The sequence below is a fragment of the Grampus griseus genome (assembly GCF_964374135.1).
Source record: "Grampus griseus genome assembly, chromosome: 1".
NCBI classification, from domain to species: Eukaryota; Metazoa; Chordata; class Mammalia; order Artiodactyla; family Delphinidae; genus Grampus; species Grampus griseus.
Window position 1 is genome coordinate 72421799 of NC_139017.1, and position 27548 is coordinate 72449346.

The window sequence follows — 27548 nt, forward strand, 5'->3', positions numbered from 1 at the left end:
AAAGGGCAAAGCAGGGACCAAGCACAAGGGAGATACACGGCTTGGAGGTTACTGGTGGTGGGACTAAAAGGTGCAAGACCTGGGCGTACCTGAGAAGCTCTCTGCTCTGAGGCTCTGCAGACTTACATGTTCAAGAGAAGGGTTCCTGGAGGAGGTGAAATTAGGTTGATGATTAAAAATGTTGAATAGGGGTGAGCCAGGCTAAGACAGACTGGGGGCAGGAGGAGGGTGAAAGGCACCGGCTCTTCAAGGCAGAAGTGACTGCGTGAGCCAAGGCACAGAGGCGATGTGTGCAAGGCAATTACAAGTCGTGAAGGATGACAACCTGACAAAGGCTAGGTAAAGCTCTTCCATCAAAACCAGTTTAATCCTCTCCTTTCATCTCCTGTCAGGTTCCAATACTGCGTTGCAATGGGAACCCATACTTTCCCCACTGCCAGTGCTCCCAGCAAGAAGGCGGCAAAGCAGATGGCTGCAGAGGAAGCCATGAAGGCCCTGCAAGGGGAGGCGACAGGCTCAACGTCTTCTGATGACCAGGTGGGGCCATTTTCTACTCAGAAGATACAGGTCATTTTTAGCAACTGAGCGGCTTAGGATTGCCCATGAGTCCCTCAGAGTTTCCGTTAAGTGTTTATGATTCCTCTTTGTCTGGCTGATTCTCCTTCAGCCCGGAAGTATGAACACGGAATCATTTGATAACTTGGAATCGGTGATGCCCAACAAGGTCAGGAGGATTAGCGAGCTCGTCAGGTACCTGAACACCAACCCGTGGGCGGCCTGTTGGAGTACGCCCGCTCCCATGGCTTTGCTGCTGAGTTCAAGTTGGTCGACCAGTCCGGACCTCCTCATGAGCCCAAGTGAGTGTTCCTGTCCTGGCTACAGCCGTGTGTCACAGAGTGGGGACAGCTTATAACCCAGGGAAAGAAAGGATGTGCATTAGCTGTGAATGACAGGAGGGGCATGTTCAGGGAGCCCTGTCCCCAGGGCCTCCGAGAAGACACTAGATCAGCCATCTTGAGAAGACAGCCACTCTTCCAGTGAGCATGAGCCTTTTAAGTTTTTTTAAACTAATTTTAATTTTTATATGTACATAGGAAATCATTCAAGCTGATTGAAAAAATGTGCAACAAAGTCTCATTTCTATCTCAGACTTCTAGTTTCCCTCACCAGATTCATACACTATTACCAGTCTCTTGAGTCCTTCTAGAAATTTCCATGCACATATTAGCACGTTTTCCTTTCTCTTTTTTATTTTTATTTATTTATTTATTTTATAAATTTATTTATTTATTTTTGGCTGTGTTGGGTCTTCATTGCTGTGCATGGACTTTCTCTAGTTGTGGTGAGCGGGGGCTACTCTTCATTGTGGTGCGTGGGCTTCTCATTGTCGTGGCTTCTCTTGTTGCGGGGCACAGGCTCTAGGCCCACAGGTTTCAGTAGTTGTGGCACATGGGCTCAGTAGTTGTGGCTCGTAGGCTCTAGAGCACAGGCTCTGTAGTTGTGGCTCATGGGCTTAGTTGCTCCGTGGCACGTGGGATCTTCCTGGACCAGGGCTTGAACCCATGTCCCCTGCATTGGCAGGTGGATTCTTAACCACTGCGCCACCAGGGAAGCCCTCTCTTTGTTTTTTAAAGTAAGTATATATCATAATCTTCTGTTCTACCCCTTGACTCCTTTACTTACCAGTGTGTCTTAGAGGTCATTACAAATAAGCATGTATATATCTACCACATAATGCTTTATTGAATAGATACTTACAATTTTTAAATTGCTTTATCAAACAAGAGATGTAAAAGGTCTTCTTAAAATGGACACTAGTTTAAGAAGGAAAATGTTGTTATTTCTGTTTGAAGCCCCACCATGTGTAATTATTTAACTAACTTCCGGTGACATTCAGGTTGGTTTTGGTCTTACTCTTAGAATCACTCCTGCAGTGAATATCCTTGTACTGTATGTCTTTGCTTACATGTACAAACTTGTCTATAGTATAAATTTTCAGGAGTGGAATTTCTGGGCCATGAGTCGTGTACATTGGTTTTTAAGGGGTTTTTTTGATAGGTAATAGATTATGCAAAATAAAAAATATTATTCAAAAATAAAAATATAAAAAGCTCATTCTCACTTTGACCCAGCTCTTACACACACACACACACACACACACACACACACACACACACACACACAGCATGTAGTAACTTTACATTATTATACATCCTTCCAGAGTATCTTTATATAAATACAAGCAATTATATTCCCCCCTTTCGTTACACAGAAATACATATATGCATTGATTTCTAGCTTGCTTTTTACACGTAAAAGTATTATCTTAGAAAATTTTTCATGTAACTTTATATTCTTTCTATATAACTACAAAGTATAATGTTCCAGTGTACGGCGTTTATCATGATTTATTTAACCAGTCCCTACTGATGAATACTTGAATTGTTTCCAAACTTTTGGTGTTATAAATAAGGCTGCAATGAATAATATGTATATGTGCATTTAAAATTTTGGTAAATTTTGCCAAACTTTCTTCCAGTGAAATTATACCAGTTTCTGCCTCCACCAACGATGTATAAAGAATCTCTTCCTCTACACCATGAGCATTCTAAAATGCGAAAAATAGTATCTCAATGTAGTGCAAAGACTAGTCTACAGTAAGATATTTATTATTTACCACATTAATAGGTCAAAGGAGAAACACCACATGATCATCTCCAGAGATTCCAAAAATGTGTGTAGTAAAATTCAGCATCCATTCAGATTAAGAAACCAAGCTGTTAAGAAAATAGAAATTATTGAATACATCCTTCACATGATAAAAGTACAAGTCTGAAGTCCAAAGTCAGCAGCTTACTTATTACTGTTCCCATTCAAGTCAGGAGGAAGATGTGGATGCCACTGTCATCGTCATTTAATATCATTCTGGAATTACCAGCTAATGCAGTCAGTTTAGAGAAAGAAGTAAGTGTAAAGAGAGGAAAGGGGAGGTAAAGTTATCATTATTTGCAGGTGATATGATAGTATACCTGGAATATTCATGAGAAAACTGAAGAAATGTTAGAGACAAAGGAGAATTTAGGAGAGCAGGGGACTACAAAGTGATGTATAAGAGTCAAGAACTTGTCTGTATACAGTAATAAGCAGTTAGAAAACGTAGTAGAGAATACCCTATTTGCAACATCAACTAAAAAGATAAGTGACCCAGGCACATTCCTAATAGGGAATATGTAGGCTCCACATTAAGTAAAATGCCAGAAACCTGGGGACCATCTACCCTGTCCCCTTCACACCCTTCAGCCAAACCATCCTTAAGTTCTGCTTATTGAACCTACAATTTCTGTCCCAGATCCCCTCCTCCTCTTTCCACCTCCAGTGTCAGCACTCTCAGGTAAGCCACTGTCTTCTCTCACCTAAACCAGGCAGTAGTCTCCTGGTCTCCCTACTTTATTCAACAGATATTTATAGAGGACATTGTATTTGTTAGAACAGGAGTCAGACATCAATCAATAATCACGTAAGAAATTTAAGATCTCATACTTGATATGTATTATAAGGAGCTTGAGTTACATGATGCAGTGAGAATCTACATAGCATGACTTGACTCAGTAAGAAGAGGGGAGAGAGAGCTTCCCTGAGAAGTGGAGCCTAAGCTGAGATCTTAGGGACGATCAAGAGAGAGGGAGGGTTCTAGGCAAAGGAGATAGTACCCCCAAGTCCACAGAGCTGGTAAAGAGCTGCAGGAAGGCCAGTATGGGTGGAGCAGAGAGCACAGTGGAGGCCTGATGCTAGATGAGACTGGAGGGTCGACCTTGTGGGTGGGCCATGTTATGCTCCAGCCACACAAGCACTGGAGAGCCATTGAAGGGTTTTAAGTAAGGGAGTGTCACTTGCCCCCCACCCCCACTTTTGTCCTCTTCCTGGCATTTTTTTTTTTTTCGGCCGTGCCATGCGGCATGTGGGATCTTAGTTTCCCAACCAGGGATCAAACCTGTGGCCCCTGCATTGGGAGCTCAGAGTCTTAACCACTGGAGCCCCAGGGAAGCCCCCGGCATTTTTCCTACTATTTTTTTGTACTACATTTTCTCTTCTACTCTAAGAAAATCATTTCAGACCTTTGCCTCTTTCTTCAAATTTCCACAAAACCCCTCTTTCTCACTCTGATGACCTTACTTCACACTTAATTGAGAAATTAGCAATAACCAAATGACAAACACCTTACCTTCCCATCACCAAATCCACCTTCCTACTTCATCTGTACATTACATCTGTACCAGTACGCAGGAAGCATCCTTCCTCCCATTCCTGTGCCCTGGATCCCTTCCCTCTCGTCCTCTCCTTCAGTTAATCTCCCTCTCTCATCATCAGTTGCTCCCTCTGTTGGATCATTCCCATCAGCCTACAAACATGCCCGTGCCCATCTTCTAAAAACCTTCCATTGACCCCACATCTCCCTCCAGGTACCACCTCATCTCTCTGTTCCCCTCACAGCCAAACCTCTCAAAAGAATTGTTTGTAGTCAATGTCTTCATTGTCTTCACTTCCTTAATTCATTCCAATTGGGCTCTTGTCCCCAGCATTCCACTAAAAAGGCTAACCACTTGCCATATGTGGTTACTGAGCACTTGAAATGTGGCTGTGTGACTGAGGAACTGAATTATTAGTTGTATTGAATTTTAATTAAAGTTAATAGCCTCGTGTGGCCAGTGGCTATCACATTGGACCGTGCAGCTCTAATGGATTCTAGTTGCACAATTAACAAACTTTATTTTATATATATACATATGTATATATATTTGTGTGTATGGATATATGGATATATGTGTATATCTTTGTGCATAAGAGGTCATACTCTCTTCAAACACAGAACACTCATGAAATTCTCCTGGATCCTTCAGGTCAAGATCCTACGTGGTTTGGCCCCCATCCCCTCTCTTCAACATCTTTTCATGTCGCTGTCCTTTTGCTTCGCTGAACGTTAACCCACTGGCCTGCACAAACCAGTCAGCACCACCAAAGAAAGAGGCAAAGGCATTCAGCTACTTAGGATAAGCAAGGGATAGTGAGAAGCTCAGTATGGCTGAACATAAAGATTGATTCCTTTCACTGCCTGAGCTGATGGATAAATCTTGATACTGAAACCTTTGTTGTATGCAGTTGGATTATCCAAAGCTGGGTTCCCCAAAGCAGATTAGGATCTGGTTAAAAGCTAGTATTCTTGAAACCTTGTCTGGTAGCTGCCCAGGCTGTTTTGCTCCATCATGTTCTGATGTGTTTGTGGAGATCCCCAGCCAGGAAGGGAGGGGAACTGCAGGGCCCCTCAGCAGCACTGCCTGCCTCCCTGCTCCACCAGTGCCCAGGGTACACTCCACTCCCCTTAGCCATCGCAAGGCCTCCAGGAATCGAAAAATAACTCCTCATAAAGGTGTGGTTCCCTGAGCTAAGGCTGACCTTGACTCTCTGACTTCTCCAGGTTAAGTCCTCTTGAGCTAATCAGGAAATGAATGAAGAAATGGAGTCAGGTACTTAAAAAATCAGAGCATTAAAAAAGTGATGCAAGCAGGGAGAAAGTTATTCCCTTCTCATTTTTGCTTTAGTTAAGAAGAAAGTCCACACGTGGTGTTAGTATTTCTTTAAACCCTCCCTAATACTTGCTAAACTATGATAAAAGACAGGCCTAGAGCCTTTAGAAGCAATAGAGTCTTGTCAGAATTTAAAACATGATTTTTATCATAGTCAGTTTTACAGCCACCTTCAGTTTATGGCAAGTGATATTCATTTTCCATTTACAGCAGTGATATGAAGTGTCCTTTTAAAACGTGTTTACATTTTAAAAGAGTCAACTTAGAGAAAAATATTAAGTAAGTAATACTCCAGGTGATATCTGGATCTAGCGGAAATCACACTGTGATTCATGAATATCCGAAGTCTGGGAAATGCTGCCTTAGGAACAGAGCTGTCAAGAGTGATGGGGCCACGTGTTGGCAAGACTGGCCGCATCTTGAGCGAAACCAGCCCTTTTCTGGAGCAGCTGTCGGGGTAAGGTGCTTGTCTTGATTCCCTGCTTCTCATCCCCAAGGTTCGTTTACCAAGCAAAAGTTGGGGGTCGCTGGTTCCCAGCCGTCTGCGCACACAGCAAGAAGCAAGGCAAGCAGGAAGCAGCAGATGCGGCCCTCCGCGTCTTGATTGGGGAGGACGAGAAGGCAGAGCGCATGGGTTTCACAGAGGTAACCCCAGTGACAGGGGCCAGTCTCAGAAGAACTATGCTCCTCCTCTCAAGGTCCCCAGAAGCACAGCCAAAGACAGTTAAGACGTCTACTTTTGGTGCTATCCTTTTTGGGGGTCCTGCTAACTCCTGTCTGGGTGGAGTCAGCTCGTAACTTGCCATCATGTGAACTATTCCTCGGCTTTAATATTAGCCTCAGTAGAACCTAGAAACTGGGACACTAGACGTGAGAGGGGGAAAGATGACCCACCAGTCCAGTAGAACTCGACCTCCGTGCCCACTCTGAAACATGGTGGACATAGACGAGGCTCGGTGGCCCTGACATGGCCTCCTGTCCCCACAGCTTCCTCTCACAGGCAGCACCTTCCACGACCAGATAGCCATGCTGAGCCACCGGTGCTTCAATGCTCTCACCAACAGTTTCCAGCCCTCCTTGCTTGGCCGCAAGATCCTGGCTGCCATCATCATGAAGAAAGACTCTGAAGACCTGGGTGTCGTGGTCAGCTTGGGGACAGGTAAGTGGGCTCTGAAATGTGTCCCAACTCTCCAACCCCCGTAGTGACTGGAAGCACCTCCTCATTCTCTCCTGGGGTCCTGTGTGGGTGAATTTAAGGCAGAGAGAAGACGCTTCTTGTATTTCATTTTAGCTACAGTTAATTCAGAGCAGGGAATGAATTCTCATTTCCTAGTGAAAAGAATACAGGAGTCAGGATCTGATCAATTGAGGTTGTTTCTGCCTTCAAGCTTTAAGAACAAACAGCCTCTATCTACCCTATCCATTATCGTTTTCCTTTGGAAATTTCACATATGCTTTAACTGCCTTCCCAGGGAATCGCTGTGTGAAAGGAGATTCTCTAAGCCTAAAGGGAGAAACCGTCAATGACTGCCACGCAGAGATCATCTCCCGGAGAGGCTTCATCAGGTGAGTGAGATCGCAGGGCGTGGCGGCTCTGACACCCACCTGGCGGGCAGGTCCTCGACCCTGCAGTGTCAGCCTTTGCCTCACCTGTCCATTTGAACCTGTCTTACGGAATCAGTCCCTTCTGTGACCCGGCTGCATGCCCCTACTCAGCCTACTGTTGAAGAGCTCTTTTTCTGCCAACTCTGCTTCAAGCCCTTTTTTAAAAGCACACGATGACTTCTTGATCTTCAGTGCTGTAGGGATGAGGAAGCCTTCCATCTCCATTTGAGGACCTACAAACAAACCCATTGCCCTGCCAGCTTTCCCCTCCAGTTCACTTTTTCTTTAATTTATGAAGGGAGAGAAGCAACAGCCTCCTATAGTCCTTGAATCAGTTTGTTCTGCCCTAGAATCCCTGCAGCTGCCAGAGCGAGAAGCTCTTGGCAGAAATGGAACTGACCTGAAAGGCTAACTTAGCTTTAAGAAATGCTGAGGTCTCCCATGGAGAATTTCCCACCAACTCTTTCAACCTGAGAAACCATGAAAGGTCTGCACTGTTAAGCCTTGTCCTTGCTTGGGATCAGATTATAGAAGCAACTGCTGTTTCCAGAATCCGTCTTCTTAACCAGACTTTCTTCTTGTAGGTTTCTCTACAGCGAGTTAATGAAGTACAACCCCCAGACTGCGAAGGATAGTATATTTGAGCCTGCTAAGGGAGGAGAAAAGCTCCAAATAAAAAAGACCGTGTCGTTCCATCTCTATATCAGGTCTGTACAGTCTCTGTTGGCACTAGAGCCAGCCCTGCCAGGCTTCCAGAGCTGGGTGTCTGAATGCTCTCCTGGTCCGTAAATCAGAGCTTGTTCGATGGGCCACACTTGGCTCTGTGTTTGAGGTCCACACCTCAGTGTGGAGTGACTCACATGTGCTTCTACCCACTCCGGCAGCCCGTAGTAGGCTTCAGAAGCCTACTTTCTCCCACATCAAGCTGTTCTTGAGCCCCAGGAAACTGGAGAGATACATCTGCACAGGTGGGTTTTAACAGATGCCCCTGTATTGCAGCACAGCCCCATGTGGCGATGGTGCCCTCTTTGACAAGTCCTGTAGCGACCGTGCTGTGGAGAGCACAGACTCCCGCCACTACCCTGTTTTTGAGAATCCCAAACAAGGCAAGCTCCGCACCAAGGTAGAGAACGGTGAGTGACACGTCCTCCCTCTCCCACCAGAAGGCTCTGCGAAGCCCCAGGCCCGTCCCAGAGCCAGGGCACGGCTGCCAAGTTTTTGCCATTAGTTGCTGAGGTACCAGGGTCTTGTTTCCAGGGAGAGGCAAGATGTAGGTCAGAGAAGATCTGTAGGAAGATCAAGATTCCATTTTGAATTAGGTAGCTGGGGAGATCTCCAAATCAAATAGGAGGCAGAAGTACCCACTTAGAGCTCAGAGGAGAGCAATGGCTGGAAATAAGAATTTGGGAGTCCTCCTCCTATGGTTGATCTTTATAGCCATGGAAATGGATGGGATCACCTCAGGGAAGGTTGGAGAAAATGGAAAGAAAATGATGCAGAACCAAGCCTGAGATGTTGACTGGAGGACGCCAAGTGCCCGGCTCCCCTCCTGACTAGTTGGCCGCTGGTTCTCCACCATGTCTGCTAGCTCCCGCTCCTCCACTGTCCTCTAATGTCTCCTACTGTCTCCTCACATCCACTCCTCTTCCCTTCAGGCCGTCCTTCTACAGTTATCAGAGTGACCCTCAAACACAGATCATGTCACTTCCCTGCTCAGAACCCTAAAGTGTAAACACAGAGCTACCATATGACCCAGCAACTCACTCCTAGGAACATCCCCAAGAGAAATGAAAACATATCCACACAAAAACTAATACAGGAACGTTCATAGCAACATTGTTCGTAATAGCCCAAAAGCGGAGACAACCCCAGGGTCCATCAACTGATGAATGGATAAACAAAATGAGTTCTATCCATACAATGGGATGTTATTTGTCCATGAGAAGGAATGAAGTACTGACTTCTAACAGGAGGTTTCTTTTGGGGGTGATGACATGTTCTAAAATTGACTGTGGTGATGGTTGCACAACTCCGTGAATATATTAAAAATTATTGAAGTATATGCTTTAAATGGGTGAATTATATCTCAGTAAAGCTCACTAAAAACAAAAAGCCCACCATCCCATAGTGGTTTCCCACCACACTTCACATAAAAGCAAAACATGCCATTCACCTGTGCTTCAGCCACATCGGCTCTTTGTCAGCTCTCTCAACAACTAAACCCCCTGCTGCCTCAGGGCCTTTGCTTTTGCTCTTCTCTGTGTCTGAAACACTCTTTCTCAGCTGTTCCTTCTCCTCCTTCGTGTCTCAGCCCGCCTGACAGTCCTATCCCAGGAGGTTCCCCTGGCTGTCCTCCATCATAGCTCCCTCAGAACCATCTAGAATTCTTATGTGTGTTGACTTACGTGTTTAGTGTCTGCTCCGTTCCCTTTCTATCCCCTCACCCCCATAAACGTTCTAGGAAGGTAAGGATCTTATTTGGTTTTGCTCACCATTGTTTCCCAGCACCAAGCTTAGTGCCCAGCACATAGTAGGTGCTATGAAATAATATGAAGAACGAATGAGTGAGTAGCCTCTGGCCCGAGTCTAAGGAGCAGAAACACCACGCCAGGGAGGGGCTCGGTCCAAGGGCCCCTTCGGGTCTGACCCAAGTCTCTCATCCAGGAGAAGGCACAATCCCAGTGGAGTCCAGTGACATTGTGCCCACGTGGGATGGCATTCGGCTGGGGGAGAGACTCCGAACCATGTCCTGTAGTGACAAGATCCTGCGTTGGAACGTGCTCGGCCTGCAGGGGGCGCTGTTGACCCACTTCCTGCAGCCTGTGTATCTCAAATCCGTCACACTGGGTAAGGACCTGTCTTGAGAGCTGAAACTGGACTGTCATTTTGGTGCCCAAATCCCAGCAAACCGCATGCTTCGTTGCCAGGTGCTAACATGATGTCTCCCCTTTTCAAAGTGTGCTCGATGCAGTGGTTAGTGATTGATTCTGAGTGTCTGGTCTGCTGTGATGGGAAGATTGGTTTAGGCAGTGAGCCTAGGTAACGACATGCCAGCCAAGTCTTTTCAAGATGAGTTAAAGAAACACAGCAGCTTAAAACTGCAGTGTCTGAGTTTCCTTGCTCTCCTCAGCCCTTGGCCTTACCTGGAACCTTATGTATTGTGCTTAAATGTTTGATGATCCCTGTATATCCTGGGCAGCCACAGTTAGAAGGTGCTTCCTAAGTAGGGAGTTGATTCTCTGTCTTGACAACTCTGTCTGTACCCTCACACTCCCCACATGCCTCTGCCACTTCACAGCATTTGGTGCAAACACAGGTGTGTGTGTTTCTTTTTCGTACCCAGGTTACCTTTTCAGCCAAGGGCATCTGACCCGTGCCATTTGCTGTCGTGTGACAAGAGATGGAAGTGCGTTTGAGGATGGACTCCGACATCCCTTCATTGTCAACCACCCCAAGGTGCTATAACCCCATCCATTTTTCCCTTGACGTTTTCTCCTTTTCAAGTAATCCTATCAGCAGAGCAAAAACGTACAGTGTGGGCAAGGGCAGCCTTAGTTCGTTTCCCCAGAACTTACCCTTTCCTCCTCTTGAATGCCAAGGGCTTTCCTTCTTTTAGTCTGGAATTCATTTGAATTGAGGTCGAGTTAGTACGGTCTGAGTCTTAGCCAAACAGAATCCTAGATAAGGGGGAAAGATCATGACTCCACAACTCCCTCTTGCCTATGAGTCTTGAGTCCCTGCTTCAGAAGCTTTTTCTTGAAAGGTTTCCATCTTTCTCCCATTGCTCCTGGAATTTCTAGGTTGGCCGAGTCAGTGTATACGATTCCAAGAGGCAATCCGGGAAGACCAAGGAGACAAGCGTCAACTGGTGTTTGGCTGACGGCTATGACCTAGAGATCCTAGATGGGACCAGAGGCACCGTGGATGGGTAAGGAGCTGGGAGAGCACAGCAAAAGCAGAGCCAGGCGTCCTGGCCTGAGCCCCAAGGGGGTGTCACGTTGCCAAACACCGGAGCTTAAAAGCTGCCACACGCACCCATGCCCCCCCTCCCCATCAGTGTCTCCACCTATTCCATCCCAGGTGAACAGTGAGTGCTTTCGTTTCTCCAGGCCACGGAATGAATTATCCCGGGTCTCCAAAAAGAACATTTTCCTTCTATTCAAGAAGCTCTGCTCCTTCCGGTATCGCAGGGATCTACTTAGACTCTCCTATGGTGAAGCCAAGAAAGCTGCCCGTGACTACGAGATAGCCAAGAACTACTTCAAAAAAAGTCTGAAGGACATGGGCTACGGGAACTGGATAAGCAAACCCCAGGAGGAAAAGAATTTTTACCTCTGCCCAGTGTAGTGTGATCCGGTGACTGATGGGTCAGGGTGTTTCACACTGGGGTGAGAGAGAGAGGTCGTAGCATTCCTCATCACATTGGTCAAGGGTTTTTGGTTTTTGGTTTCCTTTTTGTTTTGTTTTGTTTTTGTTTTTAAATGGAACCACAATTGGTAACACTGAGAACTTTGGGTTCCTGTTTTTCCTGCTTTCTTTGGGATTACTAGGCCAGGTCTAGCCATCCCCCTTCTCTTTTCCCAAGCAGAGGGGTAGAAACCTAAGGGCAGAGGGAAGGGGTTGTTCCTTCTTTGCGCCCACTTCCTCTTCCTTCTTCGTTTTTTCCTGTTTCCGTCCCCTTTGTGTTTGCTACACTGACCTCTTGTGGTCTCGATTAGGTTCCAGTCAACAGTGTGAATCATGCCAGGGACTGATGATTTTTCATTTGTGGCTTCTGAGGCCCCTCTGCTTCCCCTCCTCCCCTTCTGAGATTCCTTCTTCATGATCATTAAGTTCTACCTTTTCCTCCAAGAGGGTAAAGAGGTGAACTTAAAGAATTTGGTGAAACATTTATAAGGGCAGGAGTTTAAAATGGCAGTCAGCTTGTTACCAGTGCCAAGCGTGATCAGAATCTGCAGATAACGCTCAGTCACCTTCGGATCGTGCACTTTAGCCGGCTTGGGAGGGGCCCAGAGGCAGGGCAGGCTGCTGCCTGGGACGTGCATCCCTTCCGCAGGTGGCAGGGAAGGCTGGGACCAGCCAGACGGGGCTAAAGGAATTGCCCAAGCAATAGGGGAAGTCTGCCCTGCAGGGGTGACACAGACCACTTCCTGGGGAAGCAGACATATCTTGGAATGTTGCCAAGCTCCCAGCTGTCCCTCCTAAAGCATTGCTAGGAATTTGTCCTACCAATGGGGGAAGTAGCGCCACAGACCCCAACCAACTGGTAGGAAAAAACCCAGGATAAATCCTAGAGGGTAAATCATCTCTGCTCAGATAATCAGGACCTAGCAGGAATAAGGGCAAAAAATCATGTTGGGTCAGATCACTGTTCCACCCAGCATGTTTCTTATGACAGTGACACCAAGGGAAGGTGATTAAGTCATGGGTAAATTGGGAGTTTTAAAAAGAATGCTGTAAATGTTGATTCCTAACAGCTACAGATAACCTGTAATTGCACAGATTTAAAAGTCAGATGTCATTTGCCATTGATTAACCAAGTGCTTTTGTTTCTCCTGATAGCTTCAGAAGGTTGTTTGCGGGCGGGTCACAGACCTGAGGTCTCCCTGCCTGCTAGGGAATCTTTATAGGGTTGACATTCAACAGTATTTCTAGGTGAAAGGGCAGGTTGTCCTAAAACTCTGTGAGATGGGACCCTTGGTCTACACCTCAAGGTACTGTGGACTCTTGTCAGAGCCTTCGACTCTCTGTGGGGTCTGGCTCTGGGCCTAAGCCAGCCAGACATGCTCAAGAAACGTACAGAGGCCCTGCCCCCTCCAGGCCTGAGCCTGCCTCCTTCCTCTGGATGATTCCTCTATTGTATCTGTGAACATGCCGAGCCAGTGCCCTCAGACGATTTTCCGTCCTCCCCCACACCCCGCAAGCTCCTGACTAGTTAACCCCCCGTCTGTCCCACCTCTTCAGCGGTGGATACATCCGCATCCACACATTTATTCTTGTGGCTACCGTTCTCTCTGTACTTTTGACCAAAGTGAGAAAACGTAAGTCTTTAAATACACTAAGGATATCTTTGCGGAACACCAAAGTGTCCCAAGGAACTAGGAGGGAAACCGTGCCTGTCTTCTCGGGGGGAAGGGGCCTGCCCCCCGGTCCTGTGAATCTCCTGATGGCACACAAAATCAGTCCTGCCCCAGGAGGCAGCTCATCTCCCTAGTTCTTCAGGCTAGAGGGTATCACCTACTGATTCCTCGGCATGTTCGGCCCCTGTGGACCATCTTGGGCATTGGAATCTCCTGCAGAGCTCAGACTCGGCTGCCTCTTCTTTAACCGGGAGCACGGGCACTCTCAAAAGGTCAGAGCCCCTGCTTGCCCCGAGATCTTGTCTAGCGAACTTACAGTATTCAGCTTCTGTTGTAGGGAGAGAGCAAGGCTTCCCTGTACCCATGCATCTGCTGGAAACAAGCCTGTGTCAGGCCCTGCGCGGCCGTGCCCACCCCTGCCCCTCTGAGTCACATGGGACAGAGGCAGAACTCCCACCTAGAGTGTTCTCTTCACTTTTTCGTCCAATCTTTGTTTTTAGTAAGCAAGACCTTTTTTTCTTTTTTTTTAATGATCTTTGTAGTTGATTTGTCTGAACTGTGGCTATTGTGCATTTTTTGAATAATCACTTGTAAAAACTGTCACTGCTTCAAGCTATTTCCTTTACTCATGTTGAAGGGATTTTGCTGGTTTTGGGCGTCTTGGTAGTAACTCCAAGAGCAGAGTGGGGAAGAGCCCAAGCGTAGCCTTGGGTGCCACGATGGGTGCAGTCAGTTTTATGATTCCACTTTTATGTGTCCCTTGGTAAAAGTGACTAACAATATACATTCCTCGTAAATAAAAAAAAAGAAGAATCTGAATTGTTAGAAAACCTCAAGTCTTGGTTTCTTGGGGGGTGAGAAAGTGGGGACAGAGAGAGCCGTGGTCCTGGGATTTCTGGCAAGAGCACCAGCTGCATCTGACACAGAACCTGAGGAGAGGGTCTCCCTCAGCCAACAGAGAGGAGCCATTTCAAAGGGGCTGCCTAGGAGGTGAGCTTGTGTCCGGTGTGTTGGAGTATATCAGACAACCTTTAATTACTTCCCCAGGTCCACAGCCCCCCTTCCCCATCAGATCCACCATCAAATATCTTGTCCCCAGAGACTTGCTGTGCAAGATTTCAAGGCCCAGAGTAGGAAAGCGTCCCTTGAGACCACACCACAAATCACATCCGCAACTCCGGCTCTCCTTGAGGGGTTTCTAGAGCCTTCCACTCCCAGCTGTTTTGCCTGCGGGGAGGTGCAAGTTGCAGCCTGGACCAGAACTGGCTTGGCTGCAGTCTTAGGAGACAGGCCATTTGCTTTTTACTTCATAGATGGCATCCAGAATATTTCTCCGTCTTGATTTCAAAGAGAATATGCACCACTTTCCAGATTACAATTTAGTCCAGGATTTCTACAAGACTCTTCCTTGACCTTGTAAAAATACCATACCAGAGGACACGAAATATTTGACAGTGAGGCTTCCTAAGTCGCAGTGAAACCTCCCTCTTCATCCACAATACAGATGGAACAACTGAGGCCAGGAGGGCCAGTGACATGTTTGGGGGGCACATTAAATAAGGACCAGAACTCTGCATGGGTGTCGGTCACAGTCTGTTGAAATACAGTACTTGGTGAGCTGGACAGTTTTGACAGACAGTGAAGGACAGTGTCTCCGCCTACCGTGAGGTACCTGGAGCCTCGAGCATCTCTGTCCTCTCTGTTCCCAGGCATCTGGTCCCACCTGGAGGGAAATGTAGTACCCAGGCTTTGTAGAAAATGGACCGTTTCTTCCATACCTACAGTGAGTGCGTGACGTAAGACTGTCCCCCCGCCACCCAGCTCCGGGTGGGCTGGGAAGCAAGGCTACCCCACGGGAGCATAAGAGGGGTTTTCTTCAGCTCAGCACTGCAGTTGCTGTTCACCCTACATTTCATCTCGGGGGCCCACCATTTAATATTGCTTCCAGGATGTGGGCCCGGGTCAAACCCATGTTCCAGGAGCAGGAGTGCCTTCCACACAGACAGCCCTGACTTTGCAGAGTGCAGGGGCTGTGCGAGGAGTCCCCAGCCATCCCTCCAGGAGACCGGGCCTCAAGTGCCCTGTCCTCCAGGGCCCCTTCTTTACAAAGGGCCTCCCCAGGAGCTATTTCTGGGCTCTGTCTACTCTAGGCGCAGCCATTTGGCCCTATCTTTTCCATCTGATGAATGGACTTGTCAGGCAACAAATCACAATCATTGATGTTACCACTGATCTTTTCTTTAGATTCGTGCGATGTGCTTAACCTCTCATGAGTCCAGTTTCCCCAATATTCTCCCTTCCCTTATTCAACCCTGGCCCGAGAGGACGTCCCCACCCCCCAGCCCCCGTCCCCACCTCTGCCCCCCAGATGTAACAGAGAGATATGACACCTTTGGAAACAACTTTCTTTATGAGAATCTTGAGTTCCTAATGAGTCTGGCCTGGAGTGGGCTAGGTCAGTGCAAATATTCCAGGAGCACAGACGGGGGCAGCCGAGGCCAGTGTGGGAGAGATGGGGGCACTGCGGGTGGGTGAGTGAGGTGTTCTAATGATTCCTAGACCGACAGTCCCTTAGGAACCATGTGACTGTCACACTAACCTCTGAGACCTGTTGGGATGAATACTGAAGGGTGGCTGCTTATTCTCTGTCTGGTCTGGGTGGGCGACTGGCCAGCACCAGTTGGCTTGTGAGGGATGCTGTGACGCCAGCCCAACTCTGCCTACAAGCAGAGGGTGACGGCTGGAACTGAGTGGGGAGAGATTTCAGAGAAGACGCTGAATGCCCCTCACTTCCCTCCCAAGGAGCTCTCCTCCTCCCTGCCTCAAAGGCCACAGAGAGCGTGGACTCTGGGATCAGTGTTGGGTTTCAGGTCCAGCACTACGCACCAGCTATCTCTTGGTCGCTCTGTGCCTCACTTTTCTTCTGTCAACAGGGGCCCCTTCCCTGCAGGACAGTGAGGGGTAAAGACAGTGTATCCGAAGCAACTGGCCCAGAGCAGGCCACTGTGCACAGCAGCTAACACTGGGATTGGGAGAAGCAGAACAGGAGTCAAAGCCCCACACCCTCCCTGTTTCCTTAGAGGGAAATGGCCTTGCCCTTTCTGCACAGATAGCCTTCCTCCACAGAAATGCCAGCTGGGGGCTGCCCGTGTCTTATTTGCTTTTAAATCTGCAATAACTTGGTACCAGCTGTTCCAGTATTAGACACCTCGCTGCCAGGAGACTGCCTTCCTCCTGCCGCAGTTCCAGCCGTCAAAAGCAGTCTCTCATACCCTCTTTTTCAAACAAGAAGCGGTTCTCAGATGGCCTGTGGCCTTCTCATCTCTGATGGAGATGATCCCAACTGTTTCCTCACTGCCCTCTCCCAAGCCCACCTTGCTTGGGTGCCAATCCAGTATCTCTCCCTCCCTCTTCAGATCTGGGGCCTTCAGTCCTGGCCTGGAGCGCAGCTGGGTACCCCATTCTCTCCAGAGATGCCCTGCCCCACCCCATGGAAGGGGCCAAGAGGCTTCCCTGACAACACCAAGAGAAGAGGACGGAGGACCCAAGAGTAGAAGAGACTGGTTCTCCAAAGCTTCCCAACACCCTTGAGGGTTCCAAGGCTGTACTGACACGTGGTAACACCTTGCCTGAGCCCTCTTTCCTCCACCCGTCCTCCCCTCCTCCCCACTGGCGTGGTCCCCTAGGGGCTGCGCCCAGAGATGGAGGGAATGGTACTGCCCCAGGGACCCTGCCCGGCTAACCCCTTCCATCAGTCCCTCCCATCTTTGCTGTAGCCCTCAGCCAGCTGTCATCCCCACGTCACTGATGAGGATGAGCAAGTTCAGAGTTAAGTGCTTGTACAAGGTCAGCCAGCAAACAACCTCTGGGCCTCCACTTCCCTGTGTGTCGGGGGGGCCATGGCGAGGAGTTGGACAAGCTGCTCTCCAGCAGCCCCTCTGGCACTGTCTGGTGACTTACTCGGACGACAGCCAATTGCAGGAAGTACTGAAAGCAAGTCCAGCCACAGCAACAGCTGATGGGGCCTCCCTAGCAGCCTAGACCCTGGCAAGGAACCCGGGAGAGCTGGGCAGGAGGGCCTCAGGCCAGCACCTACCCTTCAGAGGGAGGGTTCCTTTTCATTAGCTGTTTCGGGTTCCGGGATGTTTCCTCAGGGCTGTGAGTCCGAGGTGGGTCCAGCCATAATAGAGGCAACTCTCCATTTGCTGTTCTAGAAGAAGGGAGTCTCCATGGTGCCAAGACACTCGCCCCCAGAAGAGATGTCTGCCAGCCCATTCCGGCAGGTGGGGAGATGCGCTGAAGCACCTCTCACAGCTGCTGGCCTCGTGTCCCGGTGGCGTTCCTCCACAGCCAGAACGGGACTAGGTCCCCTGGGGGCCTGGGCACACACCTGTCAGGAGGAGCCGATCCAGAAGGGGGGCCGGAGCCTGAGCCTAGCCCGGGAACGGAACGAACCTTTGCTGAAGAGGCTCCAGAGGGCAGCCTACCTGTTAGGCTCACCCCAACATTCCCTGTGTTGCTCCTCTCCGGCTCCAGCTCCCCCAGACCCCATCCCTGTTTCCGGGGGCTATCTGCTCCAGGGTATGGGTGGGTCTGGAAGGAAGAGTGACATGACAAGGCAGGTAAGCCCATACCCGTCAACTCTGACCACGTCTGACTTGACATTCACGAAGCATCTACTCTACGCCAGGTACAGCCCTGGGCTTTTTCACAAACATCACTCCTGCCTCACAACAACCCCACGAAGAGGGCCTTACTATCCCCGATTTATAGATGAGGAAGCTGAGGCCTAGCCAGAATTGCTCAGGATGGCTGAGAGTAAGTGGCAGAGCGGGGACCGGAATTCAGACTCTGCTCCCTGTCCAGCGCTCTGTGCCTGTGCTGTCTCCCCACCTCCGAGGTGCCTGCAGAAGCAGGCGTCCAGCCAGGCTCCAGAGAATAGCACGGTGTGGCGGGCAGGCCCCTCAGGTGCGCTTGGCAGACGGACCCCTCTGTGACCCCGCTGGCCCAGCACTGAGCCCAGGCTGGGACCACAGATCAGAGCCAGTCACATGGCGGGGACCAAGGCAGGTGATCCCTGAAGAGGTCTGTTTCCTGGGCTAACAGGCAAGGTGGCCTCCAGCTGGCCCCTGGGAGCAGCGTCGGGATACACCCTCCAGGGACCCACAGGACAGGAAGCCGAAAGCTGGGCTCTGTGTACAGTCCGCTGTGCAGACCGGCAGTAGCAGACCTGTCGTCCGAAGCTCTGCTTCAACCCTGCTCAGGTTTGCTTGGGCGGGGCAAGAGGAGGAGCCAGAGCAGGAAGGATGGAGCCAGGAACAGAAGTAGGGGGGGCAGGAGCCATGCTGACGTGGCAGAGTTCTGGGCACTCACACCCTGCTGGGCTGGCCTCCACAGGCAGCCCTCTCCTGCCTGGCCTGCTCTGCTGCGGGCGAGAGGGCTGGGTCTGCTTACAGCTAATGTCCTTAGTTTACTCGTTCCCATGACCAGTCGGTTCAAATTGCAGCCGAGGAACAGCCTGTGAACTTGAACTCGCACAGTTCAAGAATTTGGCCCTTAAGCTCCAAGCAGGTCACCCAAAGATTCAGAACTCCGGGGCTCCCCTAACACCCAGCCTTGCCCCCCACACCCTGGCCTGAGCAAGAAAGGAAGTCTAGGAAGAATCTTCACTGGGAGAAGGGGACCTGGGGCTGAACTCTGGGGCCCTTAGAAGCAAGGGGCTGTGGGACTGGGCTGGAAGCCTCGCTCAGGACTCCGACCTCAGCTCCAGGCTAACCTCTGGGCAGGAACCCCTGGCTGCCGTGAGGCCCACCCAGCTAGCTGCTGTGCAGTTAAGCAGGGACAGACATCAGGTCACACCCAGGCCTCTCTCCCCTTGCTCCTCCCTTCTGATCTGCCATTGTGTCAGGCCAACCCAGCACAGTCGGAGCCCCTGTCTTGCTCCCATGCGCCTCCCTTTTCCCATGACTTGGAGGCAGCTGTTGATTCTGTCCCCTTCTTGGCCCCTTCCCCGTCACACTTTCCTCAGGGTGGAAGACTCCAGCCACTCCATCCTCCACTTCTCAGCCTTCATGCTCAACCAGCAGCACTATTGCCTGGGTTGGTACAAGAGGAGGAGAGCAGCCAGAACACGACGCAGCTGGTCCAGCCTCCAGGTTGGCGCTGGCGGGGGGGCGGGCTCCAGGTGAAGTGAAAAGATGGGTCTGTGGGGGCAGCGCCCCTCTTTCTGGTAGCTCACTCATCCCTCCTCGACCCAAAACTACTGTTCAACAGAGGGGTGAAGGAGCATGGAGCTGGGGAGGGCCTCACTTGGAGCTGGGAGCCGAGTGGTCTGCGTGGAGGAAGGTGGCAGTGGTGTAGTTCTGGAAGAGAGGCTGCAGGAACATGCCGATGGTGCCAAAGACACAGACGAAGACAAAGATCCAAAGGAACAGACGGTCGATCACCATGGCGACATACTTCCAGTCCTCACTCACCTGGACAGAGGAGAGGAAGGAGACCCAGGTATCAATCACATGATCCGGGAGGGGAGTGGAGCAGGTAGAAGCAGCTTCCACCACACATCACTCCTCTCACTCCACGACCCCAGAGTGACCTTTCCAAAGCATGGCCCCAGTCTTGCCTGCTTAAAAGCCTCCAGTGGCCCCACTGCCTTCAGCAGCCACCCAAACTCCCAAGTCTAAAATCAAGACCCACCCAGGACAAATATGAGCCAACAACCTATCTTCTGCCCTCTGACCCAGCCTTACCAAACTCCAGCCTGTCTTCTCAGGTCTCTGTGCCTTTGGGTTTCCTTTTGGTCTAGAACTCCAGTCCTCCCTATCTCTACCTGTGAACTCCTACACATCCTTCAAAGCCTAGATCAAATGTCACCTCTTCTATGAAGGCTTCCCTGATCCCCCTAATGAGAATGAACCACTGTTTCCTCTGGGTTCCCTCAGCACTATGTACACGTCTCTATCACAGTATTTTTACTGAACTGTATTGTCATTTCAATTTGTATGCCTGGCCCCTCCTTCCTCTCCACCCGCCTCCCGCCACTTAAGCTATGAGCTCCTAAACTACAGGGACCCGATCTGATTCATCTTTGTAATCCCAGCATCTCAAACACAGGGTTCGGGTAAACGGGTGTTGAATTAGTGAATGAATGGCTGCCTCTGCAGCCCTCACTCCTTATATGACTGCCTGGGGAGCCCCATCCAACAGCCCCAGAGGGTGAGGACTAAATCTCAGGTGTAAACAAACCCGTCCAGAAGAAAATAACCTCTGTAGGTTTGGGAGCCAGTCACAGGGTCTGCAGGAGGCCTGGCCTCCACTCAGAGCTGCTCCACTCCGGCCTGAGTCTGGACCTTTGTACACGTGTTCATCTGTAGCCCAGCCAGCCGGGGGCATGGGATGAGGCACTGTGCACCTTCCTTCAGTCAGCAGCTGAATAATGACTCATTCATGTCACACTTGTGCCTCCTATGTACCTGGCACCATGCTAGGCACTGGGGATGTGACTGAGAGCAAGACAAACACATCCTGCAGTTTACAGTCTCCTGAGGGAGATGGACACAAAATTAGTAAAAATAAAATAATTACACATTGGTGGGTGCCTATATGGAAACAAAGGACGAAGAAATGGAGGGGGAGATATAATTCAGGGTGTGATCTGGGGAGGCCTCTTTGAGGAGGTGACACCTTAAGCTAAGATCTGATAAGTGAGAAGGAGCCCGCTGAGACAATCAGAAACAATCAGACAAACCCAAACCGAGGGACCTTCGATTGGCCTGTACCCTTCAAAAATGTTTATGCCATGAAAGACCATTCCAGATTGAAGGAAACTAAAGAGACAGAACAACAAAGTGGAATTCAAGATCCTGGATTGAGGTGGGGGAGATGCTACAAAGGACATTACAGAGACAACTGAAAAAATGTTAGTATGGACTTTATATCAGATAAAGGTATTGTATTGATGCTAAATTTCCTGAATTGCATCACTGAGCCTGGGTTATGCAAGACAATATCTCTGTTCTCAGGAGAGAAAAGCTGAGGTATTTGGGATAAAGGATCACTATGTCCACAACTTACTCTTAAACAGTAGTGCAAAAATTAATAATTTTTAAAAGGAAAAAAAGAAGCGCATTCCAAACAGAGGGACCAATCTGTGCAAAGGTCCTGAGTCAGGAAAGAGCTTAGCTGGCTTAGAACAGTTGAGCAGATAAGCCAGTGACCTGAGCAGGGGAGAGATGGCACAAAGTGCGCAGGAGACACTGTGTGTTTGGGTGGAGAAGCACGAGAACTGAACCAGGGAGACCATTAGGAGTCTCTGCCCTGGTCCAGGCAACAGCTGATGGAGGCCTACAGCTGGGAGGCAGCATGGAGATGGTGAATAAAGAAGGAAGCTGAAAATCTCTTTGGAGGTTGGTTCCACAGGACAGGACTTCTGATGATTTGGATGGTGGGGGACGTAAGAAAGAGAGGAGTCAAGGATGACTCCAGGTTTTTGGTCTAAACCATTGGGTGGATGGTGATGTCATTTACTAAAAGATGGGGAGATTGGAGGAGGAGCAAGTTGGTGGTGGGGATGTAGATTAAGCACTCAGTTTGGGACGTGTTAAGTTTGAGATGCCTGTGAAGGTAGGTCATTGCATCCTCATCACCTAACTCAGTAAATGCACATTACATGAGTGGACTGCAGTGGGGGAGGCGGAGGCAGTGATGCAGCCGGTCAACCCCCTGCACCACCGGCATCTCCCACTTGGCCTCAGCCACCTGAGGCTCTCGCCCCATTTCCTCATGACTTGGTCCCTCTCTTCTTCCTTCAGGACCATAACTTGCTCCTTAGCTCAAGCCTCAGCTCCTGCCCTCCCAGGGAATAGAAACACCAGGCTCTGAAGCATCCCCACACACACAAAAAAAACCGGTAGTGCAGGAGCCCACCTTCCTCATCCCCCAAGCCGGAATGGCTGCAATCCAGTGGAAACATGGCCAATCACCAGAGCAACAGCTGAGCCACAGCCTGGAACCAGCCAGGTACCCAAAGACTGATTGCCGGATGGGGCCAGCCACAGCCCGAAGTGGGGGGAAGTCAACCCATCATCTTCCCCCCCATCCCCTGGCTCAGTGCTCCCCTTCTGGGAGTCACTGCAGAAAGATACCAGTGTGCAGAAAGCTCAGAGTGGGTCTTAAAAACCCTCGCCTCCACCTGCCCCCACCTCCGTAAATATTTCACAAGGGCATCCCCTGAGGACCCAGAAGAGCAGGAAAAGGATATTGATTCAGGACTCTGTGCTCTTCCCAGCAGCCGGTGGAACCTCTTAACCACCGCCACCCCTCCCATACACACTTTCTACTGCCCTCAATTTTGACCCCCGACGCGGGGCACACAAAGGACTCATCTCCATTTGTGCTAAGAGCTGCAGGTTAACAACATGGGCTTGGGAGTACAAGCGGCAGAGAGGGTGTCTGGGGTCAGAGCCACGGGCCAGCTGCAAACCCAGAAGGGCCTCCTCCACTTCCTGGCCACCCTCCCAACACTAACGACACTCACGATGCCCCAGCTGAGGCATTTCGCCCTGGATACTAGTCCTCAGGAAGCCGCAAGTTCATCCTGTACCAACCGCCACTTAGGCGGCGCCGCCTCCCGGAAGTCAGAGAAGAGGCCACGCCAGCGCCCAGGCCCACAGGCCCCGGCCGGACTCTCACTGCCCACATCCTGCACTCCCGTTAGCTCCTCGGTGTCTGTCTGCGCAGGCACCAAGGGCCCTGCAGCCCGCATCCCACGCCCGAGTCCCCGCGCCTCACTCACGCTCTGGTCGTCGTCCTCACTCCGCATGTGGTCCGCGATGAAGCGCACGCCGTCCACCGCCTCCCGGAGGCCGCAGCCACACGGCCCCCCGGAGCGCCCGGGGCCGGCTGCCGGCGCCGGCTCCGAGCCGAAGGCCCCAGCCAAGCCCTGCACAGACGCGCGATTGACGAAGCACGTGCAGGAGTCTGCCCCCAGGGCTTCGCGGTAGAAGACGGCGCCGGTTCCCTCGCGCCCGCGCTGGCGCCGCCGCAGGCGCAGGCGTTGGCGGGCGCAGCGGTGGCGCGGCTGCTGCATGAAGAGCAGCGTGGGCAGCTTCTCCAGGAAGATGACCTTGACCCAGGGAGCCATAGTGTGCGTGGTGGGTGAGCGGTGGTGCACGTTGAGCACGCACACGCTGGTGACGATGGAGAAGGTGACAAGCACCATGGTGAACATGAGGTACTTGCCTACAAGCGGCACGTCGAGGGAGGTGGGCGGCACGATCTTGGAGATGAGCAGCAGGAAGACGGTGAGCGCCAGCAGCACGGAGATGCACAGCGTCATCTTCTCGCCGCAGTCGGAGGGCAGGTAGAAGACGAGGATGGCTAGTGAGGTGATAAGCACGCAGGGGATGATGAGATTGATGGTGTAGAAGAGTGGCTTGCGGCGGATGATGAAGTCGTACGTGATGTCCACATAAGTGGAGTCGTCCGGGTTCTCGTTGCGCCGGCCCGGCAGCGCGACGATGTCCCACTCGCCACTGGGCGTGAAGTCGTCCAGGCTGGCCACGTCACTCTTGAGCACCAGGTCGATCTCGGTGCGGTCGTAGGTCCACGAGCGGAACTTCATGGTGCAGTTCTGCTGGTCAAACGGGAAGTGCTTTACTTCGATCTTGCATGCGCTCTTGTAGATGGCAGGCGGCAGCCAGAAGATGCTGCCATCATAGGAGACCACGGCATTGGAATAGAAGGACACCTCGTACATGCCGTCAGCACTGCCAAGGGATGAGCACAGTCAGCCCTGGCCTAAGCATTCCTCCACCCCACCCATCAACCCAGCCCTGAGTGGGAAGAGAGGAAAGCCAAAGGGATATATGGGAAGAGGGTAGCCATCCAGGGGTCTAGGGAGGAGGGGCAGGAATTGAGCAAGAAGGGGATCTGGGTGGGTTGGTGAGGAGAAGAGGCCTCAGAGACAGAAGAGGGTGATGAAGAGGGGAGGCACATCTGCTACTTGTCATGCATTCTGTAAGCTGGTTGCTCCACATGAAGGTGGAGAAGTTAGGGGAGCCAGGGAGGCCAGAGTGAGGAGCCCCAACTAATGGAGAGGGACAGGGGCAGGTGGGAGGAGGAGATGGTCCCTAGTGGCTATGGACTAGTGGCTTTGGGTCTTCGAGATAAGAGGGATTATTTCAGGAGAGGGGCTGGAACCTGGAGGAGAAACTGGGATCTCCAAGTTCTTTGACCCTCCCCAATCCTCCTGGAAGGCCTATTCTTGAATCAGTTTAGGCACTAGAGTCTGTCAATCCTCGTTTTTATGCCACTGCAGCTCCAAACACTGGGAGTCCTAACTGGCTGAGAGGGAGCTGGCCATGGCCCAAGTTACCTTGGCTGTCCACATTATACCTCACTGGCTTGGGTCTGTCTGTCTGGGTAGTGACTTGTCTTTGCCAATGAAAAGTCCCTCTGTCCCCCAGCATGAGCTAACTTCCTTTCCCCAGGACCTGAGTACTCCCATGGTCTCCTCCAGCCTTCCCATCCTCCAGGGTCACCTACTTGTTGTATAGGACCACATCTGGGAGCCAGATGTGTTTGGAAGGGAGCCGAACTTTCTTCATGTTGTCAAATTCCTCAGGCTTCCAGGTGAGGCGATAATCCTCCCACTCCTGGGAAAGGGAGAGAGGGAGGCAGCACCAGCCTCTGCCCTGGGAGGGGCTCAAGGTCAAGGACAGGGACAAGAGGAGGCCTATCTGGCTTGAGGAAGTTTTGAAAAGTCATCGCATCCCCACAGTGACTTCTCTGCCCAGCAAAAGTGTCTTCTCATTTAATTTGCATAGCCAAGCCAAGATATTAGAAGTTACGTTTTACAAATGAGAAAATGGATCTTGCTGAGTTTAACATATTCAAAGTTACAGAGCTGTGAGCAGAAGAACCAAAATTCAAATCCAGTTATTTAGGGCTCCAGAGTCTAAATTTCTGCCTCTCTTGAGGACATGAAAAGAGAGAAAAGCACATGCCCCACCCCTCCCCCCCACAAAAACAAGGAGGAAAGAGAAGCCCAGGGGTGTGGACAGGAAGAGTGCTAACCTGGGTCAGCCAGACATTGGTGGTCATGATCTGCTCCCGCTCATGCTGCAGGGAAGAAGAGAAGCTGCTGAGAAATGCCCCACCCCCACCCCTCAAGCCTGTGGTCCCACTACACCACCCAGGCTCCTTCCCCCACCTCCCCAAGCCTTGGGAACTCCAGAAGAATAAGCACAAACACTGACTTCAGTAGCTGGGCAGAGAGTTTGGAACCTTCACTCACCACACTGATGAGCTGGGCCAGTGATACCATGAGCTGTACCGTCACCAGCTCAGAGCCATTGGTGGCTGGGCGGATAAGCTTATTGTAGCGGGAAGGATCCAGGAGATGCTCCACCAGCCGCTCCTCTGTGTCTGTACCACAGACTCCTGGGTAGTGTGGGTGGAGGGCAAGAGGTAAGTACATAGGCAAGGAGGTCCCACCCAGGATCCCACTCTCCCTAGGCAAGTGGTACAACGTAGGCCCAAACAGGAGGCTGTAGCTTCCCGCAGCCCCATCCTTAAGGATATAGCAAAATGCTTAGGTTACCCCATGGAGGCCCCTCATAGAGAAGTCCCTCTCTGAGATCACTGACCAAGGAGCCCAGACAGCCCCCCACAGTCTCCCACTAAGAACCCATTCTGCAAGGATTAGTAGAGACCCTGCTCTTCCTGCAAGGTCTCAGAGGGTGGTTTCAAAAGAATTGACATTTCTGTCTCCAGGGCTTCCCCTAGAAGATACCTACAATTCAAGGAAGGTTCTGGAGGGTGGTGAAAGGGGAACAGTTATTCATGTCCCACCATTCAGCCTTTCTCCTCAGTCTGTGCCCATCTATGTGTGCAAGTAACACTATGTGCCTCTACATGTGACTGGCTGTGACCCCCTCCCCCCATAGGTACTGGGTTGGAGTAGAATAGTTGGGCTGCCTGAGCTCTGGGTCAGGGCATATATTTAGTCCCAAGTTGCGCACCTATGGGAGCCCACCTCTCATGAGATTGCAGGCAGGTATGGAAAGCTCATTTAGTTGTATATTCCCTTTGTACCTGCCCCACCACACACTCTATCTCCTTCTGCAACCGTGCACGAATGCACCCCACCCCCTCAGAGATTCCTCCCTGGCCCTCCGCCTGGCAGAGCTTCTTCCCTTCCGAGTCTCCTGCCCACCCTACAAGAGAGTTGAGAAGTTGCTTCTTTCCCCCTCCTGCCTTGCCCCTTTGGAGTCCAATATGAGGGACAGAAAATGATGGAGAGCCAAGGGAGGGTGCAGAACCAGGTAGATTTTCTTGAGATAATGTTTCACAAGAAGTCAAATGGCATCTCAGCTGCAATCAGACTCTCCCCTTCCTTCCACCCCAGATAGCCTGGGGAGATACCCTCCCTCCTTCCTCTCTGTGCCCACACCCTCTCCACCACCCCTGCCCAGGTTGCCCTCTCTTCCCAGCATCACTTCGGGTATGTCCTCCTCCCAGTTCAGTCTCCCAGGTACTCCCTGCCGTCCAGGGGTCTCTTCCCTAACCCCTAACAGACTCCCCGCCTTAGGGATCCCTCCCGTACACCTTCGAGACTGAGTGAGACAGAGCGCGGCGACTTGTCCTTACCTGAGCACAGCCCGAGGAGGCCAAAGCTGAGGAGCAGCGCCATGGGGCCCGAGCGCCAGGCCATGCCTCTGGCATAGCTCGCCGGCTCGCCTAAAGCTGCCGAAGCGCGCCGCAGGCCGGAGGGCCGCGGGCGGGGTGCTGTCCGTGGTGCTGAAGCCGCTCCCGCACCGCCCGCGCCCAGCTGGAGCTGAGCCCAGGTTGTGCTCGCAGCCTTTGGTGCTGCAGTGCCGACCGCCACGGCGGTTCCCAGGGCTCAGAGAGCTGGTTGCGAGAAGGAACCAGCGTCTCGTTTATCCCGGTCTGAGCAGGAGGAGGCTTTTCCGGCTGCTCTTCCAGGGAATACAATTGGGACGGTGAGGGGGAGGAGTCTCCGCCCCGGAGGCGGAAGCGCCAGAGCTCAGAATAAAACGGGTCCCTGGGTTGTGTATTCTTCTGCTGGTCCTGCTTAGTTAGGGTGTGCGTGAGGCGGAAGAAGGGCGGCTCACCGGACAGTGGAGGAGTTCTGAAGCCCCTGAGTTGGAACAGGACCCTGGAGGGGTCTGAAAAGGCTCCGGAAGAAAGCGCGAGTAAGACAAATAGGTCAGGACCCGCTACGAGGGCCAGAATGAGGGGGTGGGAGTCGGAAGGAGTT

General features: G+C 51.1%; 2 protein-coding genes across 2 annotated transcripts in view; one reads left to right on the forward strand and one right to left on the reverse strand.

The window, feature by feature from the left end:
* Nucleotides 1-14091, forward strand: part of ADAR (adenosine deaminase RNA specific) — a 21309-nt gene extending 7218 nt beyond the window's left edge. Inside the window, 12 exon segments of the mRNA XM_082660120.1 lie at nt 393-537; nt 668-767; nt 770-857; nt 6080-6227; nt 6570-6741; nt 7055-7148; nt 7772-7894; nt 8187-8320; nt 9852-10034; nt 10531-10643; nt 10988-11115; nt 11297-14091. Coding sequence (XP_082516246.1) covers nt 393-537; nt 668-767; nt 770-857; nt 6080-6227; nt 6570-6741; nt 7055-7148; nt 7772-7894; nt 8187-8320; nt 9852-10034; nt 10531-10643; nt 10988-11115; nt 11297-11534 — 1666 coding nt within the window. The 3' untranslated portion in view covers nt 11535-14091.
* Nucleotides 14092-19572: 5481 nt separating this feature from the next.
* CHRNB2 (cholinergic receptor nicotinic beta 2 subunit) lies at nt 19573-26981 on the reverse strand (the record flags this gene model as incomplete). The annotated part of the gene is made up of 6 exons (XM_082662479.1): nt 19573-19743; nt 23061-24033; nt 24812-24921; nt 25343-25387; nt 25563-25708; nt 26918-26981. The coding sequence occupies 6 exons, from the start codon at nt 26979-26981 to the stop codon at nt 19573-19575; spliced, it is 1509 nt and encodes a 502-aa protein (XP_082518605.1).
* Between the last annotated feature and the right edge of the window lie 567 nt (nt 26982-27548).